This window comes from Tinamus guttatus, unplaced genomic scaffold (genome assembly GCF_059628265.1).
Source record: "Tinamus guttatus ecotype Peru unplaced genomic scaffold, ASM5962826v1 Tinamus_guttatus_pri_ptg000272l, whole genome shotgun sequence".
In the NCBI taxonomy this organism is placed as follows: Eukaryota; Metazoa; Chordata; class Aves; order Tinamiformes; family Tinamidae; genus Tinamus; species Tinamus guttatus.
Genome location: NW_028288806.1, coordinates 93,835 through 113,141, shown reverse-complemented (window position 1 = coordinate 113,141; position 19,307 = coordinate 93,835). Strand labels below are relative to the sequence as shown.

Sequence of the window (19,307 nt, the reverse complement as noted above, 5' to 3'; positions counted from 1 at the left end):
GGCCTCTCTCGTCCATTTGAAATTTGGGGGTCTTCAACTGCAAAGAAGATGAGACACAGTGAGGCAAAAGGAACCTTATTCACATTTCTATACGCCAGCTTTGCTGAGTCTTCATGGTGACATGCCCACTAGGACAGTCCAAGTGATGAGGCAACTCAAGGCCTAGGAGGGCTGGGTACCATCTACAGAGATACAGGAAAATGTGGTTGGGCACTGATGGTGGGCTGGATCCTCCAATTCTTTTCACCAACCCAGCTAAACCTTCACATCTGCGGAGTTTTAGGGAAGGTTGCTCTTAACTTCTTACTTCAGAGCCTAAACCTTTGTAACTGAAAGCTGCTAAGCTGTGTGGAAAGCAGGCTGTGACGTCTTACAGGGGAGTTCTTGCACACTTACCCCTTTATCGAAGGTGGCAAAAAATTTTATGTATGGCTGAAAGTGTTCAGCTGCCTCTTCAAATGCTTTGTAATCTGGAAAGAGAAAAGTGGAATGAGGAGAAGATTTTGCATACAGCTGGCTATGATTTGATCAGAACTAGGCAAGAACAAATATATGCTATCACAGAATATGACAGATGATAGTATTATGTTTCTTTCACCCTTCCAGGGTTTACAAAGAGGAACCATTTCATACGGAGCAAATAGGACAGACTTGGTGCTGCCACATAGGGCTCAGGAAACTATAGATCCCAGAACTGGGGCCTCACATCTGCAGCCCTGAGGAGCCCATTGAGAGATTGCACCTCCAGCCTGCAGGTGAGGGTTCCTGCAGTTACCTCTTGCACAAAGCAGTACTCAGACTCAGATTGAGTCATGTTAGTATTAATAATTGTTACGATTCCCTAAACATTCACCAAGCACAAGCAGGTGAGCTCCTGTAGGTGGCAGGGAGAAAGGAAGGACATACATTTTTGCTGTTTATTGACATAAGGCCTTCAGCTGGCCTTGGGAAGGATACTTTTTACCTGGCAGGAGCTCTTTATAAGGGTCATTTTCCACCTTTCTGGTTTAGAGCCAGCAGGGAAATAGAAGAGAGAGGTGAAGGGGTTGCTGCAGTACGGTAGGCACTCTGATACCCTTATTGAACAGGTAGGAACACTTTACTTTTTGCTAAAGGACGCGGTCTTCATGTGGGTGTTAAGCCCTGTGGTGTGTGTACAGTGCCAGCACCTCTTGGTAAGCAGGGAGTGCATGGGGCTGGATGAGGAGCCTGCTGGGGCTTACCAGGAAAAGATGTTGGGGAAGGTTTCTCTAGCTCTGGGAGAGCTAAGGACATTTATCCTGGGATGCCAGTGAGCATCCCTGAGCCGTATGTCCCAGGGTGTGGGAGCAGCCCCTTCTCTGTGGGCTGCTGGCTGCTTACCTCAGCTGCCCCTGGGCTCAGCAGGGAGAAACAGCTCAGTGCCTCTGCCATGCTACCCTGAAGTGTCTTGCTTACTGCTAGGGTTTTCTTGTGTGTCTGTTTCCCAAAGATGGTTTTGAATGTATGTCCCCCTCTCCGTTCGTCTCCCTGTTTTTTTTTTTTTTGACACCTCCTGGGCTCACTGCTTGTGAGAGGGGGAATGTGGCTCCCTTTAGGTGCTCTCTCAGCATTACTGTGGTCTCATGTGGTTTGGAGTGAGGTAGAATTACTTCTCTTAGCAGAAGAGCCTGGATTATCGCCCTGTTCCCTTGCCAGCAGACACCTTGCAGAAGGAATACTGCTGTCAGCAGAGGAATGAGTTCATGCTTAGCAGCAGAAACTTTCCTGCAATCATTTCCCTTCATTTTCCATCTCCTGAAAGTGACTCTGACATGGCCATGATCCAGTGTGTACTGCTGCTCCCTTAGTATTGATGACCAAGAATCAATCCCTTCCACCCCCAGTTTCCCCCCTTCAAGACTTCAACCCCCATGAGGAAAACATTCATCTCACGTTCAGAGTCTTCTCCTTTGAAGTAGCCAATGAGTTTGATCTCCTCATCAATTTGATCAAAGGCCTGGAGCTCCAGCTTGTTGTTTATGATCTCCACAGGGTCTTCCAGCAGCTGCCATGAAAAAAAATGTGTTTGATAATGTGGTGATTTGCAGTCCCAGTCTATGACTGACAGGCTATGTTACTAGTGACCTAAGTGGGGAGGAGGAGGTCATCCCATTTCTCTGCTGCTGGCAACTGTATTTAATGCTCCCTGCCTTAAGACAGGGGTCACCTATAGAAATGGGTCATGTTCAGAGGGAGCTGTTAGGAGGCATGCTGCATAGGCTGAAGTGTAAACAGAGAAGTAGAGGCCTGGGTGGTGAAAAGGCATGCTGAAGGACCTGCTGTGGTGAGAGATGAGGAGGAGCAGTAGCAGCTGGCTTTTGGAGGGGAAAAGGGGAGAACAGTTGAAGGGAGCTGGCACTAGGATTGTGGGTGATTGATTTATTTTTGAGTGTAATTTGCTGGAATAGGTCATTTTAAAGCGGTCTCTTCTGGAGAACAGTGTGGAAAAAGATGTGCTAGAGGGTGGGCAACTGATGTTGTGGAGCAGTGCAAAGTGTAGATGTGTGTTTTCCTGGCTGATCATTCTACATAACATGGGTTAAACCCATATTGTTGGGTGGGCTACCTAATGATTTTGATGAGGTATTTGGTTCAAGACCTACCTGCAGCTGCAGCCTGTCTTGAGGACAAACTTCTCTTTTCCTTAGCTAGTTGAAGAGGAGGGGAATTGGTCTGGCTTTGCCCAGCAGTACTGGTGTAAATTAGGTATAGGGAAAAAAAAATGCAGGCAGGCCCCTGTAAAACTTGCATGACTGGGTTTGTTTTCCTTTGAGATCAGGCTGCCCAGGCACCACAGGTGTATTTTTTTTTATTTCCCTGCTTTGTTGGGTATTTTCCCTTGTGAGTGGAAAACATACAAACAGAAATTCTCACTTTTTTCCTTTTATTGCTTAACACAATTTATATGCAGCACACTGCAAAGTGCAGCAAACCAAGCATCACAAAAGAGCTTATAAATGATGCTCAGATGTTTGACTGTGCCGCTGCTGATTTCTGCTGAGCTGGGCATGGGAAGCACCAAACCAGGATATGCTCGTTCCAGTAGTGCCCTCTGGTGCCTGAGCCCTGGGAATCAGGGAATTTGAGCCCTGTGACTACCCTGGATTGTGGAAACATCTGTGGCCAACAGTCCCTCCAAGGGCACTGGTGGAACTGGTGTGGGGCTGAGAGGATGCACATACTCTGCATGTTGCTTTAAAAGGATGGTATGAAATCACATTCTGAACCATGGCCCTTGCAACAGGCACTTTGCTTTCACTAATGCAGGTGACCATCCAGGGTGAGGTCCTGCCAAACTGTGAAGCTAACTCTGCCTCTCTTCTGCTCCTCGTCCCAAAGAGAGACTCTCCTAGCTGTGTTATGGCAATCAGTGCTCATAAAGAGACTCATTTCAAAGTAAAGTCAAATTTACAGGCCATGAAATTCCTTTGGCGGAGAATGTGCCCAGGACTACAGCAAGCCACCTTTGATTTTTGTATTTTGCTGGTTCTGAATGACAGTTGATGAATTGTAATATTCCTGTTTGTCTCAGTTTCTCCATTTACAGAGCATAGATAATAAGAGGGCCCATTCTGAGCGCTTCAGACTGACAAGCCTCATATGGAAGAGGCCAAAAATTTTCATCACAAAATGTAGACCTTGTATCTAGCCTATTACCTTTCCTAGGACTAGGATGCAAAGGGAGAGAAGTGCAAAATGTTGATGAGGGAAGTGACATTCCTTTTGCAATTAGGCACAGGGAGGAGTACTTACTTGTGCCTATGGACCAAATGATCTGAGAAGAACAAATCTAGAGCCATGTTTCCTTCAAAGTTAGGGTGCTGCAGTTCCATAAATCTGCAGAGGTGGCAGCAGTACACTGTCTTGTTTGTCTAGAAATGGGTAACTAGATCACAGAGAATAAGGTCCCCCTCCCTCAATGAATCGAGCTCTTGTTAGTTGAGTTTGGTGGTGGTGGGGATACTACTACTTGAATGCTTTGGGGAAAATTATATATATTTTTAAATTGGATGAATGATTTTGCAAATTACAATGTGTTTGTGTACTGGCTTGCTGAGGTGGGTGATTAGCCACTGATTACATGGGAATGTTGTTTCTTCCCTGATGAAGCAATTGGGCACCTAGTAGATATGAAAGTGCATAATATCAATTAGGTAACAGTGGTTGGTGGCTTATAAAGGTGTTAGCGTCCTTGAGAACTTGTATTCCGACAAGTTGGCAATATCATTTGTATGCCAGTGTGCTGCAAACAAATATGGAGCTGTAAATAAAGATAAGCTGTGTTTTCTAGTGAGGTGAGTATTTGCAAGGTCTTTTCTGGGAGATTTTTTTCTAGCTCCGGGCTTATCAGTGCTTACATCCAAGAGGAATTCCACTAAGACATCTGTGGCCAGTTCCCCATCAAATTCAATTAATCGCTCCTCTTTAAAGACATAGAGACTTCCTTCTTCTGCCAAGCCTGAAAGGAGGAGACAGGAAACATAATGTGGTCAACACGTAACTAAAATCATTGCTCTTTTTATAATGGAGCATCTTGATTGTTATTTTAGGAGTGCGTCCTGGGGAAAATGCCATTGCCAGGTCACTGAGCCTGTTCGGTTAGAAACAACCTGAGCAAACTCGTGACTAATATTTCAGACCTCAACCAGAACTTGTGTTAATTTCTTCCCAAATGTTGGGAACTTCTCACTTGGATCACAGTTAGGTCTCAGTTGGAAAAATGCTGTTTTAGGGACTTTTTCAGTTTGGCTATCCATATTGCAATAAATAATACTGGATTCTAACTGACGTCCCAAACTTGTACAGCCTGTCATTTTAGAGAAAATAGCATCTGATATAGGTGTGGATTTCAGGGCTGCAATCTCTGCCTACAGAATATTGAACTAGGTGGATATAAAAAGCACCAGAAAAATAAAGTGAGCTTTAAGCTCTGAGTCTTAGCTAGACTTAGAAAAGGGATTAGAAACCAATGGTTGAGATGCCAAGATGCAGGCTGGAAGATCTGAATGACACATCACTGGCCTGATGACTGAATGCCACAATGTCTTGGCAGAGGATCCAGTATCAGGAATATTAAGCTCCTGCAGTGTGTAATGGCAGGACCACTACAGCTGATCAATATGGGTGTTAGTTTGTTGCCTCTTGGAGAGGCAGAAAATCTTGGTTTGGTTTAAGTGTCCACCACCATACTTGTAGTATTTGTTGTAGTATTTTTAAAATCTTTGTGCATTCAGTGATGAAGAAATTGCCAGCCACTAGAACACAGCTGTGTTTGGAAGTGTCATCAACCTTTCACCTTCATAGGAAGTTGCTTCTTCTATTCTGGGGAGCAAACCACAAAACTACATTTCTCTCTCCTGTCTCCAGCTGAGCTGTGAGGCAAAGGTGTCCCCTCCTGGTAGGAGTCCCTGCACAAATGGACTTGAGAGGGAGAGCAAGAAGCATAGGAGTGGGAAGAAGGGGTTAGTGGGAAAGGGTTGGCACCTGGCTACCAATGTGGTGGCTTTAAGCCACCAATATGGTGGCTTGGTAGTAGGTAAAGTGATGTTTAGAGGACTTATATGATGTCTCTGTAGGCTTCAGATCTGCATCACTGTCAGACCTACTTCTGTGCACAAAGAGTGCCTTTACTCCAAGACATCTCAAAGTTTCTGCTCAGCAAGCTGTGAGCCTGTCATCACTACAGAATGAATGGGCTTTTTTTTAGCTGTTCTTAACACTTTCAACCAGGATGCCTTTTGCTGGAAGGATCCCAGCTTACTCCTGCCTCCCACTTGATCCTCCCCAGGCTGGGGTGAGGAGATTGTCAGTGTGCGATTGCCATCACCACCCTCTGCCCCTGGGACAAGTTTTTGACCGTCCTCTCTGGGGATGGCTGTTTGGCATCATTACAGTGTTCTTTCCATGCTATTCCAGAGATATTAAATGTAGCACTCACCTAGCTTTTTGGCAAGCTTGGCATCCTTCTTGGAGTCCACCATCCCAAAGCCAATGCTCCGAGGTTCCAGGACCTGAGCTGCCAGCTGTGAAGGAATCCAGAGAGCTGAGAGTTAGTGATACAGATGCTATAGGGATTTTAAAGGACTTCATGCCTTGCTAGGATGCCATGATAAAAACAAGTGACCCATATTCTGCTGGTAGGTAACACTGATGGAAAGGCAACATTACATGCTGCCTCCAGATCAGAAGGACTGGATCTTTTCCCCTTGTTGCACCACAGGGTTGCCCTGGAGTACCTTGGTTATACCAAGGAATGAGCATGGCGGGAGAAAGCTCTCTTTGTTGGCACAAAACAAGGAACTCTCTCCTGCCTCATATTCTGGTGCATCTGGCTCCACTTGGGCACAGTGGATGTTTTAACTCTGAAGATGCTCAAAATCAGACAGCTGGAAAGTGGAGGTGATGGTCCTGCTGCTTCAGTTGCAAACCATGAGCTAATGGTTTATGGTAAACAACAAAACAAAAAAAGCAATCAAAAAAAGCATGCCCTGAGCAACGTTAAAGAGTGGGATGCAGAGCTGCTCCTGGCCTAAAAGTAGTCATACCTGCATTGCTAGACACCCTTCTCCATACCCCACGTCTCTTTTTGGTCTTAGATTTTTTTTTCTATCTTTTATGCCTTTCTTTCGGTGTCTTAGAAAGGAAACCCAGACCCAGTAGCGTTTAAATGCTCTGATTTGTGCTGACTTGAGATGTTGTGGGGAGGAGGGAAAGTGGGAGATGCTATCTCTGGAACCAACCAGAGAGTCATGTCTTTTCAAGGAGCAGTGGAGATGAGTTGGAGAGTAATAACACAGTAATAAGATTAAAATTTAACACCTGAAACTGTCCCTTTTCTTATGAAATGCTTTAAATAATGTTTCCTGCCCAGGCTATAGTCATCTTTCAATTCCTGGTCTTCTATTTTCCCAGATAGCTAAAGGACATAATGCTGATGCAGTCACACTCCTGGCTGTCTTTTTGTAACTTCTGAAACTCCTGTCCAATTTCCAACCTTTTTCATGAAGGGGCCTCTTGAAGCTATCACATTCCTGCTTGTTTTGTGAAAATAGATATCCAAGGAAAGGAGAGATGCTCTGTAAGTGCCCTGCTGTGGGAATGGCACCTTCTAAGACTCTAGAAATTCCACACAGACCCCTCAGAAATGCTGCAGCCCCAGGAAACCAGCACCAAATGACTCCTTTAGCCCTGCCACAAGAATGCCTGAGGCCCCCAAGGGTTGTACTGATGTATGGAGAACACAGAGCAGCTGTGAGATCCTCCCCCTCCTCTCCCTCTCCAGCCCAGGAATACCTCTGATGGAAATGGCTGGCTTGCCATCCTCCCCGGAGCCCTTGCTGCGGTTATGCTGTGGAAGATGCATAGCGGGTGGAAACTAGGGTGCTGGGGTAGCAGGACATGGCAGAGGGATACTGTGAGGCCAGGAAGAGGGGCTGCGGGCTTCCAGGACAGCAGTGTCCTCATTAGGATGTAGCTGTTGTCTCTTGTGCCCTTGCTGGCTCTGGGTGACTCAAGGGAGGCAGAAGAAAGGCTACAGCTAGCTTTTAGCATGATTTATGAAGGATGCCTTCCTCCAGGTCTATTTCTGTGTTGCTTTCCTCTGCCTTCCCCTCCTTTCCCCCCCCAAAAAAAAATGATTGAACCCCCAAGAGTTTGATGCTGCTGCATCTGGGGATGGACAGCCCCTACTCCCCTGCTGCTGATAAAGGCTATTAGTTTTGCCTGCACTGACCACTTGCAAGAGTTAGTGGAGACTGAAGGCACAGCCTCCTGCTACAAGTAATCTCAGTTTTGAAAACATGATTGTCGTCTTCCACCAAATATGCATCCCAGGCCTGTACATAAGCCCTCCTGAAAGACATGTTCTCAACAAACCGTCATACAGTTACAGCCCCTCTTTTTTTTCTGGAGGACATCCCCTACAACACCATGTACTCAGACCTGCTCCAGTTTCTTTCACACCTTCATCATAGAATAGCAAAACATAGAATTACTGTGATCTTAATTCCCCTGCAGTTGCTGGGCCTGTTGTCCTTAGGGGAAACTGCCTTTGTATGAGGCAAAAGGGTGCTATGTGTTACAAAGGATACAACATTGGTGGTTTTGCTTTCTGTTCTGTTCTTGCTCTTTGGAGTAGAGGACAGGCTCAACACTTAGGGTGCTTACTGATTTACAGTGGATAGTGCCAGAATGGAGTATCAGTCTTTAGTTCCTCATCTTGCTACATCAGAGCATGGATCTGACTAGTCTGGTGTCCCATCTTCTGGTTCAGGCCAATGTGATCCATGTTAGAGCAGCTGATGTCTGATAATGCAGTGTAAAATGCAGACCTCCTGTAAACTTTCTAGACATATGCAAAGCAGGTGGTAGTTTGTTTCTTGTTCCATGTTATGGGGATCTGTCTCTGCCATTACGGGGCCTGTGGGATTATCAGCTCCAGGGGACATTATCGGAAAATCTCTCCACCAAGGCGGTTGTGTGGACCAGCAGCAAGTTCCCCAGAGTCAACGCTTGAGGTTCTGGATGCTCTATTATTAAGAGATAAAATATTGCAAGCCTAAGAGAAGAAGGATATTCAGTCTGTGTCTCAAGTCAATTTTCTTGATCTAGTTACAAATTTACTGGCTACTTACTTGTAGCTATGCAGCCATGAGGCAGACAAAACCAAGGTAGTATGAACCCAATCTTTCTTGATTCCTGCAAACAGGAGACGGGCTAGGGTTTCCTGGGGGTGTTTCAAGGATCTCAGAAATGTGCCTTCATCATTTGAGGTTGAAGCACCTGCCACAGACACGTGGTTGCATGTGAGCCGGGGGCGAAGGATGTTTTCAGGAGAGAATTCTTTGACCAGGAGTTGATGCAGGGCATACTAGATAGCTCTTCAGCTGAGTATGCATGCAGCTGTGAGCATGTGCAGTTTTATAAGGTGATAGGATGAAAGCCTCTTTGTGTGAGACTCTGGGAGTGTGCATTTCATTGGGGCTTGTGAGGCCAAAAAAAAAAAAAAGGTGACATTAAGTCTTTTCTGTGTGGTAAGGTTTGTTTGACTGTATCTGGAGAGCCTTGTAGAGTGGCAGCTGGGTCTGGTAATACTAAAGTGTGTGTATGTATTCTGGACAAACTTTGGAGGAGATGTATGTGTCAGTGAGCAGGAGTGTTTGGAGATCTTCCTCTGAACAGGCTTGTCCTAAGAGGAGATATGACAGTGTTCTGCATCTGAGAGCGTCCATGTGCATGTCCATGTGTACGTCTGAGCTGTGGGTTATGGAGGCAGTTTGCCTTCTTTGGATCTTTCATGCTAACAAGATAATGCCAGGCATGCAGGACAGCATGTGCTCATCTGCAGCGCCTGGAAGGTGCTGGGCTGGGGAAATCTTTCTGCAACATGACACTCCCGGGAGCAATTTCCACTGTGGCAGTGCCTAAGAGCTGGGAGTCTTTGCAGGGTTTTGGTACCTCGGGTGTTTTTTTAAGTGCCAGCCGCCTAGAGGCTGCCCATTGCTGTTGCCCTTGTTTTCCCGTTGGGTGGGGGAGTCTGCCCAGTGCCTAGGTATGAAGTTGTTCCCATGAGCATATTTGAACCTCATTAAGCAGCGAAGTTTAGAGCATGCCAGAGGAACAGCAGCTTGGCTGGTTGCCTCCTGCTCATTACAGTATCAAGCATTTATATATCCCCTTACAGTATTTTCTGATTCCATAATGCCAGTGGGATTTGAATGTAGATAATGTTTCTAATCTTGACAATCCTTTTGGCTCAGGACCTTGGGACAGAGGAGCCTGTAATATAAGAACCCAACCCCTCCTCCTCCTACCTTTAAATTCATATGCTTGAAGTCTTGGTCAGCCAGAGCCCTTGTCATTGTGTTAGCCTCAACAAAAAGTAATTTAGTCTCAACAGCTGCATAGGGAGATGGAGGAGAGAAACTGTCCTGCGGAAAAACAGGACATAACTGGTGGGGCTGCGCTGTCCATGAAGTACAGAAGGAGCTCTAGGCAGGCAGAACTGGCTTGGAGTATGAGCAATATGAACAGTCCCCTATGAGCTCATATCCCATATGCACATTGCTGCCTTTTTCTCATGTGTCTGAAGTCTTTGTAATGCACCTTTTTAGCCTGACGATCACAATCTCTGTCCTAAGCAGGCTTGAGAATAGGATGTTTGTGTTTAGGAGCACTCCTGCTTTCTCCCACTTCCATTAGCTAATATCCCTCCTTTAACTTGGGCAAGCAAGAGGGAACGTCTGGCCCTCTGGGAGCTGAGAGGTGCCAGCCGAAACTGAAGCTTCAGAGCCACCAAGTGCACAAGCACCCCCTCATCTCATGTGGTGCAAACAGTTACTGGAAATCTGAATAATGAGAAAGGAAAGAAAACAACTCCCTGCCAGAACAAGTCAGCTTCGTAGCTACTATACCTGTCTGAACTGAGGTTGGTGTTGGGAAGCGTTGAAGTGTTTTGGTAAGGGTTGTTCTGAACTCTTAGGTTATACAGCAGCAAAAGTTTCACCCAGTTGAAGGAGAATAAATGACAGTATTGTTTTGTCTATTTAAAAATAAAATAGAAAAAAAAATGTGATGGACCACCTGCCCACGATCTTATTCCAGCTTCAGGAAACAGCCATTGTGAAAATGTTGTATTTTATGCCATTTGCTATCAAATGGCAGAAAAAAAAATTATAGAGAGAGCTACAGCTCTGTGAAAGAACAAAATTCTAGTAATTCAAGGAAGAGCAACAGGACTTGAGAAGAGACTGTCCCTCAAGTGATGCATTCTTCTTTCTGCTTCTCAACTATTCCTGCCCCACTGTCTTTTTCTTCAAAGCTGCAGTCTATGCTGATGGTCAGAATCTGGCTGATATGATGATTGCACATTATCAAGCACTAGAGATTTTTATTTTCAGAAACAGCAGGAGGAGATGGCAGTAGGCTACAATATTTCACCAAAGGCTTTGAATCTTTATTCTATGGTTGGCCACCCTGTTGCTTGAGAGGTGGGCAGTCTTTTGGAGTGCAGCGGGAGATCTCTCTACTTCCCAATGCTGTATTGTCTGCTGTAGCATCCCTTTACACCTCCCACCAGCAAAATTTCGGTATGGCCACTGGAGAAGCCATACTGTTGGCAGTAGGACCTGGAGAGAGCTGGTTCATCTCACCTTTCTGCCCTTTTCTACCACCCGAGCTCACTGAAAGAGGCTGTTTACTGCTGAACCTGCCCTCTGAGGGGGTTGCTGCTCCTCAAACTAAGAGGCAAGTCTCCAAATATGGAACACCCAAAGGTCACTTCTGCGGAGGCCCTGCAAAGGAGGTGCCTTTTGCAGGTAATGCTCCAGGAACGCTGCTGGAGGGCATTTACTGCCATGCAGTAGCTGAGCCCAATAAGACATATGATGTGCTCTTTGGCTGCCTCCCCAAAGGTTTCACATAGTCAGGGCTGTATTTATATCTGCAGCAGGCATCCCTAATTTTAGCGAACTGTAAGGCCGAGTGCAGCCGCCCCGGCCGTGAGATAACAGGGGCCAATCCCTGCACTACGAGGAGCTCGCGGGGCAGAGGCCACCTGCTGCTGCTCCCTGCCAGTGCTCCCTGGCCCTGCATCACAGCTGCCCTGCCGACTCAGCTGGGCAGCTTGGGCGCACGGGACCACTTGTGCGTGGGGGTGAGTGAACACATCCCTCCCCCTATTAGTCAGGTCCCCTTTTTACTGGAGCTCCCTACTCTGAGAGCAGCAAAAGGAAGGTTTCTTCAGCTCTTGCAGGTCATGCTGAATAGTGCCCAGGGCAGCTATGTCCTTATGGTCAGGCTAAGAGCTTTCTTAAATCTTCTTCAGTCCTCTGAACGAGCCTTTCTAAGGCAGTGCATCTGAAACCCCAGAGAATCTGGGACACTGTGGATGGGAGCTGGGACCAGGTGCTCAGGATGAGCTCTGTCCTGGTTTTGCAGGAAAAATTAATATGAGGGGCCCTGCGGGAACAGAACAGGTCCTTGAGATGAGAAAGACCTTTTAACATAAGACTGAATAGTAGTAGGGAACTGAGGCAAGAATTGAAGAAAACTTTAAAAAGCAGCGAGTGCCTTAAGTAGGATTTGAGATGTCAGGGATCTATTAGCTGATTGAAGACCATCTCCTGCCACGGCAGGGTAGTGTTCCCAGAAAGAGGACGTATCATGTTTTACAGCTGATCTTAGCCAAAGCTGTGCCAGGCAGCACAGAGGAATGAGCACCATCAGCAGGGCTGGCGCAGAGTGCCAGGGGACGGAAGGAGCAAGCAGCTATTTTGCAGTCACCTGCAGGGAATTTAGTTCAGTGATGCTGCTTGCTCTATTTCTTCAGCCAGTGCTTTCTCATGTATGTAGGTAAATCCCAATGTGTAAGGGGCGGGGGGAGAAGAAAGGAGGGCTTGGACTTTGCGAAGTGAGTACTTCCCCAGGGCATGGATTTCTTGTCTGAGTCCCTATTACTTAGGGATAGAGGCATATAAAGACATCTTTAGCCATCAAACGTGGGACTATGTCACCTAATGTCTTAATAATCTGGTCAAGGTCCATTTAAAACTCACTGGGGTTGTTTTCTTCTTGACTTCTTTTTCTGCTGATGCTTAGGAGCTTCCTAGATACTAGCTTTGGTTTATTCCTAGCCCATTTGTCCTTAGGCGTTGTGCTTAAATAGGTCTTCTCCCTCTTGAGTGTTTGAGGAGAAATATTGTATTCCCTTTTCATTCTCCCCACAGACGAAGCTTAGGCATGGATGAAGGGTAGCTACAGGCTTTAATTAGTTTGGTTTTAGATGAAGGGAACTGGCAGACTAAGCTGTGGAGTAAGGTTAAGTGAGCAAGTGCAGGGCAGCCCACTGTCCAGTCGGCTTCACTGAAGAACAGCTGCCCAGCCTGTGGGCAGATGCCTCAGAAATGTCAAGGTCCAGGCAGACAGCACGAAATTAACTATAAAAACTACTCATGTCCGCTGTGTAGGTGAGTGTGAGCTCAAGCTCATCCCACTGAGCGGCATGAGGCCCCTGCTTGCAATGCCTAGGATAGGAGCAAAGGCATGTCATTATAAAAGAATGAGATCTAGTTTCATGGGAATTAGCCCAGCAGGAATGCAGTGGAAATATTCATTACCACTTTGCTGGGTGACTGGTATGGCAGAGGGCTGTGGTGGAAAAGGATGGACTTCTAAAAGTTTTTCTTCATGGCTTGGGCACTTGCACTGGCAAAACAACACAGAGGTGTTATCTATATGACTTGAGGTCTTGCATGGCACCCACAGGAGTTGTCTGCTCTCCAACTGGAGGGTGATAACAGCTCCTCACTCCAGAGCTGGGAAAGCCCACTCAGCCCAAGTGGACTTAGCCTTGCATTGTGTCAGTGTCGAACCCAAGCTTACGGGGGCCGCCATGTCTCCAGGTGGCATTCAAACACTTGGTCTTTGGATGAAACCAGCTTAGTTTTCTTTGGGGCTTGGGATTACTGCTGCTTTCTGCCCACAGAACTGCTGTCAGCACATTCCACTCCAGCATTCTTCAGACATGAACAGTGTCTTTCAAGGAGGGGTGCTGCAGCAAAACTGGAGTCTCATGTGAAAAGCAGTTCTGCAGCTAGGCCAAAGTGGAGGACCAAGAGAGGTGTTTTAGAGAAAGACAGTAGGCAATAACAAGCAGGGCAGTCCTGGAAATCTTTTCTATTACTGCTATACAGTATAGCAAAAGTGTATACTTGTTGTTGGATCTCAATGTCCCCAGCCACAAAATGGGGGCTTTCTGTAACTTAAGTTTGTCAGTGGGTAAAATCCTCCTAGTGCTACTGCAGAAAATCCATGCTGTTTCTTTGCTGGCCATTGTTGAACTGAGACCTGCTCACATAGTCTCGAAGGACAAGTAGTCAATACACATCAATACACACTTTTTCCTCTTCTCATTTTCTCTCCCTCCTTTTTTTTTTTTTTTTTTTTTGCATTAACTTAGCTGTAGTGGCAATTGCTACTTTAGTAGCTGGGGAAACCCAAACCTCTCTTTTATTACCAGTATGTACAAAGTGGTTTCATGCTAGGCTTCCGCACACACCTTCCCTTTCAGGTGTGCCTCATCTCCTACCCTGAGAGCTTACTCTGTAGGGACTGACAGTTTCCATGGCATGTTTCATCTCTGGCACCGCTTGCTCATGCTGTGAGTAGAGTCATCTAGTCTATATCGATGAATGTGTTTTGTGCTTATGATTACCCAGCCCAGGAAATCTTATTGAGGCACTTTCATTTGAACATTGTCAAAGAAAGAAGGTAGTAATTTCTGTCTGTGGAAGACAGATGTGAGTGCTTAAAGGAAATGCATGACTTTATATCCTGTATGCTGTCTAGAGATCGAGATGAACTCTTTATCGATGATAAACTTCTGGGATTACATGGTATTAACTGCACAGATATAAGCTTGTAGACTTTCTTTCCATGTTGGATCAGAAGCAGACAAGTTCTGTTTTCTAGCTCTGAACTCTCACAGGAACTTCCTGTTCTCAAGAGATTTCAAGACAATGTGGGCAGAAGTACCTGAAAAACAGCTGATCTTGCACCAACTTTTTCATCCTGAGCTGGAGCTCACAAGAGGAGCTGCAGAGACTTGAACTCCTGAAAATAAATCATTGCCCTCAAGTGAACTGGTAGCTAGACCTTAGCCCCACTTTAACCCTGTTCTTTTGCTGAATTGAAAGTCTGTCTTTCCTCCTCCCACCACAAGTAGCCAGTGGTAATGCTTGGCCAGTAGGAGGGAGATGCAATGTGATCTCATGGACTTCTATCCCAAAGTCTGCAGGAGATATTTTCCTTGTGTAGTTTATTACAGAATTGCTCAAGTATATTGTGGAATTTCACACTCTCTGTCACTTTTTGCTAGAGACCAACCTCTGATCCTGAAGCTGATCTGGAAAAGGGACCACCATGTCCTTTTCTAACATCTAACCAAACTGGTTTGTGCTATGGTAGTTTTCCCTGAAATTTCAGCCTAAGGACACTTGCATTAAAAGACCTGATCCTTTTTTTTAAGGAAATTGTGGCATGAGACAAGAAGAATTGGGGTAGGAGAGCTACGAAGGACAGAAGAAGTAGAACAGACTCTTTTCAGCTTCCCTGATTTGGTCTCATTTTTTACTGGTTTTCAAGTAAAGCTGAGACTGCTTCAGCATGAGAAGCACGGCAAAGTCTTGTGTCTGGCTGTATCATTTGCTGCTCCAGTGTGCTCACTTTGCAGGGCCTGCAGGGACCTTGTAGACATTGCCACCAAGTAGGAATAGCTACTGACAGCTCCGGGACTGCCTAGATTAACCTCTTGCATTGCCCTGTGGTTGCTGTTCCGTTGCTGGTGGGGCAGAGTGGAGAGTTGGGGGAAGGGAGAGCACAGGAAAATTACCCTCTCCTCTGAGCTGTGCAGCAGCCTCCCCTTGCGTAAGCTATGCTGTCTTGTCTTGGAGTTGCTGTTTTAGAGTCTCTCCATGCTACCCAGTATGGATAATCTCCAAACGTTTTCCTTACCAGCTCCCAGATTTTCCACCAGCGCCTGAAGGGCTGGCAGTGCCATCCTTGGAGTTGTTGCCCTGTGCAAAGGCTGGTGCAAGAAGCTACTTTTGCTGCACACAAGTGTCCTAATGCCTTGTCCTCACCAGGCAGCATAGCCGAGGCAGTGGCAGCAGCTGCTGGGGTGCTCCCTGCTGATCTTTGTCTGGGAGGAAGGCTTGTTGCCCTGGCAGGAACTCATTCCCTTCTTAAATGGGAAAGAGACCTCAGCCTGTGTGGAAATCCAATGGTGGATGCCAATATACATGGGCATGGGGAACAGGAGACTGAGCTATCCATTATAATGTCAAGTTAGTGGCAGCATCCCTTTTCTGGGAATCTCTGGTGTACAACCCGTGCTTTTGACAGTGGCAGTTCAGCAGGCCAGACTTTTGGTGTGGGAAAGACTTGGAGGAAACTTTTGCTGTTTTAACAAAAGAATGGCATATTTAGGCTTGAGCACATGCTTTTCTCAAGCAAGTCTCTCATAGGCCTGAAGCTCATCAGGTCAGGCCTGCGTGGTGTCAGGCTGTGCCAAGTCTTCCCAAAAGCTGAGTTATGGCTTCTGGGGGAAACATTATTTCTCCTCACTCTGCTTTTTGTAGTTTTGGTTTGACAGAGTCCTTATATACGTGCTTAATTTTACTGATGGGATGTCTGGTTTTTAGATTGATTTCTACCCTTCTTGTTCTATGTGCCCTCTCTTTCTCTAGTCTGTCAGTTACCTCCTCTAAAAATTTTTCAAGGTATTGGCCCATTTCAGCTGAATCTTACAGAGACAGGAGTTTCAAATATAATTAAGTTCTTGCAAGCTTCATGAACAGCTGGAATGAAAAGAAGGGACTGAAGTGCCCTGATTGAAGGAAATGTTGCTACATGAGCTCAATGCTTGTTAGATGTCAGAGAACCCTTATAAGAGCCTCATGGGTTTCTTAGTTGTGGGAGAAGCCCCAGTGTGTGCTTGTTCCTGACTGTGAGTTACACACATTTCGGGGGAAGTATTGCCTCATGGTCAAGGGATAACTTTTCATGGAGTGGAGGGGGTATCTTTCTTAGTGCATTTTCCCTTACTTGGGTGCTTTGTAGCGGTGGCTTTATCACATAATGAAGCCTAAACCAGTCGTTGGTTCTGGAGCTGAACTGTCAGGCACTGCTGGGACTTTTCCTTGCCTCTGCAACACGCCATGCCATCTACTATCTGAGCACATCTAGGAGTTTCTACTAGCAAATTTGCGGAAAATCCTTGTTCTTTTTTTTGGTGTCTGTGATGTTTCTTGATGTTTTTGATCTTGACATTCTATATTTATAATTATAAATTATTTATAATTTATAATTACAATGACTTGATGTATATGGGAGAAACAGAAAGGGTGGACTCTTTTGGGGCTTTTTGGACTTAACGTTCATTAAGTTCATTCTTCTATGTGCATGCAGTCACTCACATTCATCAAGACAACCCTTCATGACCCAGTTCAGATCTTTGCCTAGCTCCATACCTGTCTGAGTTTTGGTTGAAGGTTCCCTATTATTCCTAAGGAGGGAGGGCAGTGCCGCTTTATGGAAGGGAAACTAAGGACATAATGTGTGCCAAGCAGTGGAATCAACATATCCTGTTCTTTACTGCAGGTAAATTCTCTCTGCAGTAAGGTGGAAAAACGTTAGATGCTCCAGAAAGGCATTTTACCACAGTCAGCTCCCAAGGCTGGGAGACCCCCAAGTCAGTTGGCAGGGAATATTAAGGACTGGCATGCTTGCCTCCTAGACACCTTATTTCAGGGTCAAAGGACCTTCCTTTGAGCATTCAAGCCACTGAACTCGTTCCTGAAAATAGACACATAAGGCGTTCCTGATGGGCACCAGCCATCTTTTTCCAAATGAGGCTGAAAGGAGAGGCCCTGTTACTCTACCTACCTAGAAGTTCAGTATTCAAATATTTGCTTAAATTATGGGAGACCCATGTTCAGTTCCCGACTTCCCCCAGGGAGATTGATGTAATGTGTTTAATCTCCCAGGTGAATCAGTTTCACCTCAGCCACAGAGCTGCTGTAGCCATTTCTTTCCTTCTGCCTGGTCTGGTGGATAGTATGAAGTCACACAGCTGGATGAGCTCCAGCAGGAGAGGTGACAGTGATCGCCACTGCATAATAACGTTACAGCTTGATAGTCAAGCTGCCTCCTGGGAGGTGAGTCTCTGTACTCCATCATGGGAAGGATTCAATTAAAACCTAGTTTGTCCACTTTCATGAGTGCTGTGATGGCTGAGTTAACCCAGAAATGGGCAGCTCCAGAACCTTTCTGGGTTGTGTCCTATCCCAGGATTTTGTCTCTTAGTGACTTCTGAGACCCTTTTGCAGTCCAGTTCCCATGGGTGACTGAGGCAAAGCAGTGGCAGTCTGTAGACTGCTGTTGCGCTTGGGCTGTGAATTTGCGGTTGTGGTTCCCAGTCCAGGAAAGACTGTGAAGCTCTTAGACATGCCCTGAATCAGCATTGCAAGTGCTTGGGAAACTTTGAGGCTAAATCCACAAGCGCTAGTAGGTGTGTGGCATGGTCAGTTGGCAGCTGAGCATTACTGAGTTGGAACATTACAATTATGTAAAATCTGCTGTAATTTTAAGTCATAATCTCTTGCCCAAAGTATTGTATGAAGCTCATGGCACAGGCATTTGGAAACTAAATCTCCATAGTCCTAGCTAATGTATTCACTGTAGAATCAAACTCTACAAACAAAATCATTAACTCATATTGTACTGTAGTTATAGCACTCTTGATATGGTTAACTGTTAGCATGGGTATATTTGCTGTGAGTAAAATCTATAGGCCACAACATGCCTGGCTCTGAAAAGTTCTATAAATATGTAATTAGTAACTGCCTGCCATCTATGTAGCACAAAGTAACTACCATATTAAATAATAGTGCAATTATACCACCAAGCATAAACATTTCATCTGGAGTTCCAGGGTTATCTTTCATTTCTGTGCCAAATGCTTGTTGGTCATTCACCTGGAGCAATTAACTGTTTCCTGACAAGTCAATAAAATCTGGTTAACTCTTGAATCTTACTTGTTAAGCTTACTTGGCATTAGGCTTTTCTAAATCCTAACCCTAAACAAGTATATTTTCAAATTCAGTCACCGCTCTCATAGGGGAAGACTGCATTGTGCTGCTGGTTCAGAAATACAAAATTTGTTTTTCTTCTGCAGCTTTCTCTCTCTTTCCAAATATGTTCTTTAGTTAAGAAGAAAAATGGACCCCTAAAGACTCCAGCTTTCTGATGTGTGAGCAGCTACATTATAAGAAAGAATGCGGTGAATCTACTTTGTAGTTTTTCCTGTGATTTACTTTACAGAGGATTACTTAATCATTCCTACACCAAAGATTAAACAATACGTTTCTCTGGCACCAAAGTGAATGATTGCATTAACGAACAGCTACAGCCTGACTCCAGGCAGGCAACTGAGTGCCAGGAGAAAAAAAAAGGGGGGGATTTAGTGCAGCAGGAACTGGGACCTTTAGAGAAGGGGAGCTAGGACGCCCTTTTGAAGCACAGTTTAGCAAAGACTGCTTGACTGATTGTTCCTAGCGGGATAGAAAGTGGGACTGAATCCAGATTACAAGGAGGGAACTGGCTTGCTTAGAATGAGGAGAGATCTAAAAATTTCAAGCTCCAAAACCAAATCTGTGTGGAGGTTGAGAAAAGCTCGGCTGAGCCGAGTTCATGTCTCTGCAATTTAAACATTATTGGGTTTTCCATGG

At 45.5% G+C, this 19,307-nt stretch overlaps 1 protein-coding gene across 1 annotated transcript in view; it reads right to left on the bottom strand.

Moving 5' to 3' along the window:
• CASQ2 (calsequestrin 2) overlaps window positions 1-19,307 on the bottom strand; it is a 32,123-nt gene that overhangs the window by 12,314 nt on the left and 502 nt on the right. Inside the window, exons 2-5 of the mRNA XM_010213744.2 lie at window positions 5,960-6,044; window positions 4,380-4,480; window positions 1,915-2,026; window positions 397-470 (exon numbers count right to left, since the gene is read on the bottom strand). Of these exons, the coding sequence (XP_010212046.2) occupies window positions 397-470; window positions 1,915-2,026; window positions 4,380-4,480; window positions 5,960-6,044 (372 nt within the window). The remainder of the gene's footprint in view (window positions 1-396; window positions 471-1,914; window positions 2,027-4,379; window positions 4,481-5,959; window positions 6,045-19,307) is intronic.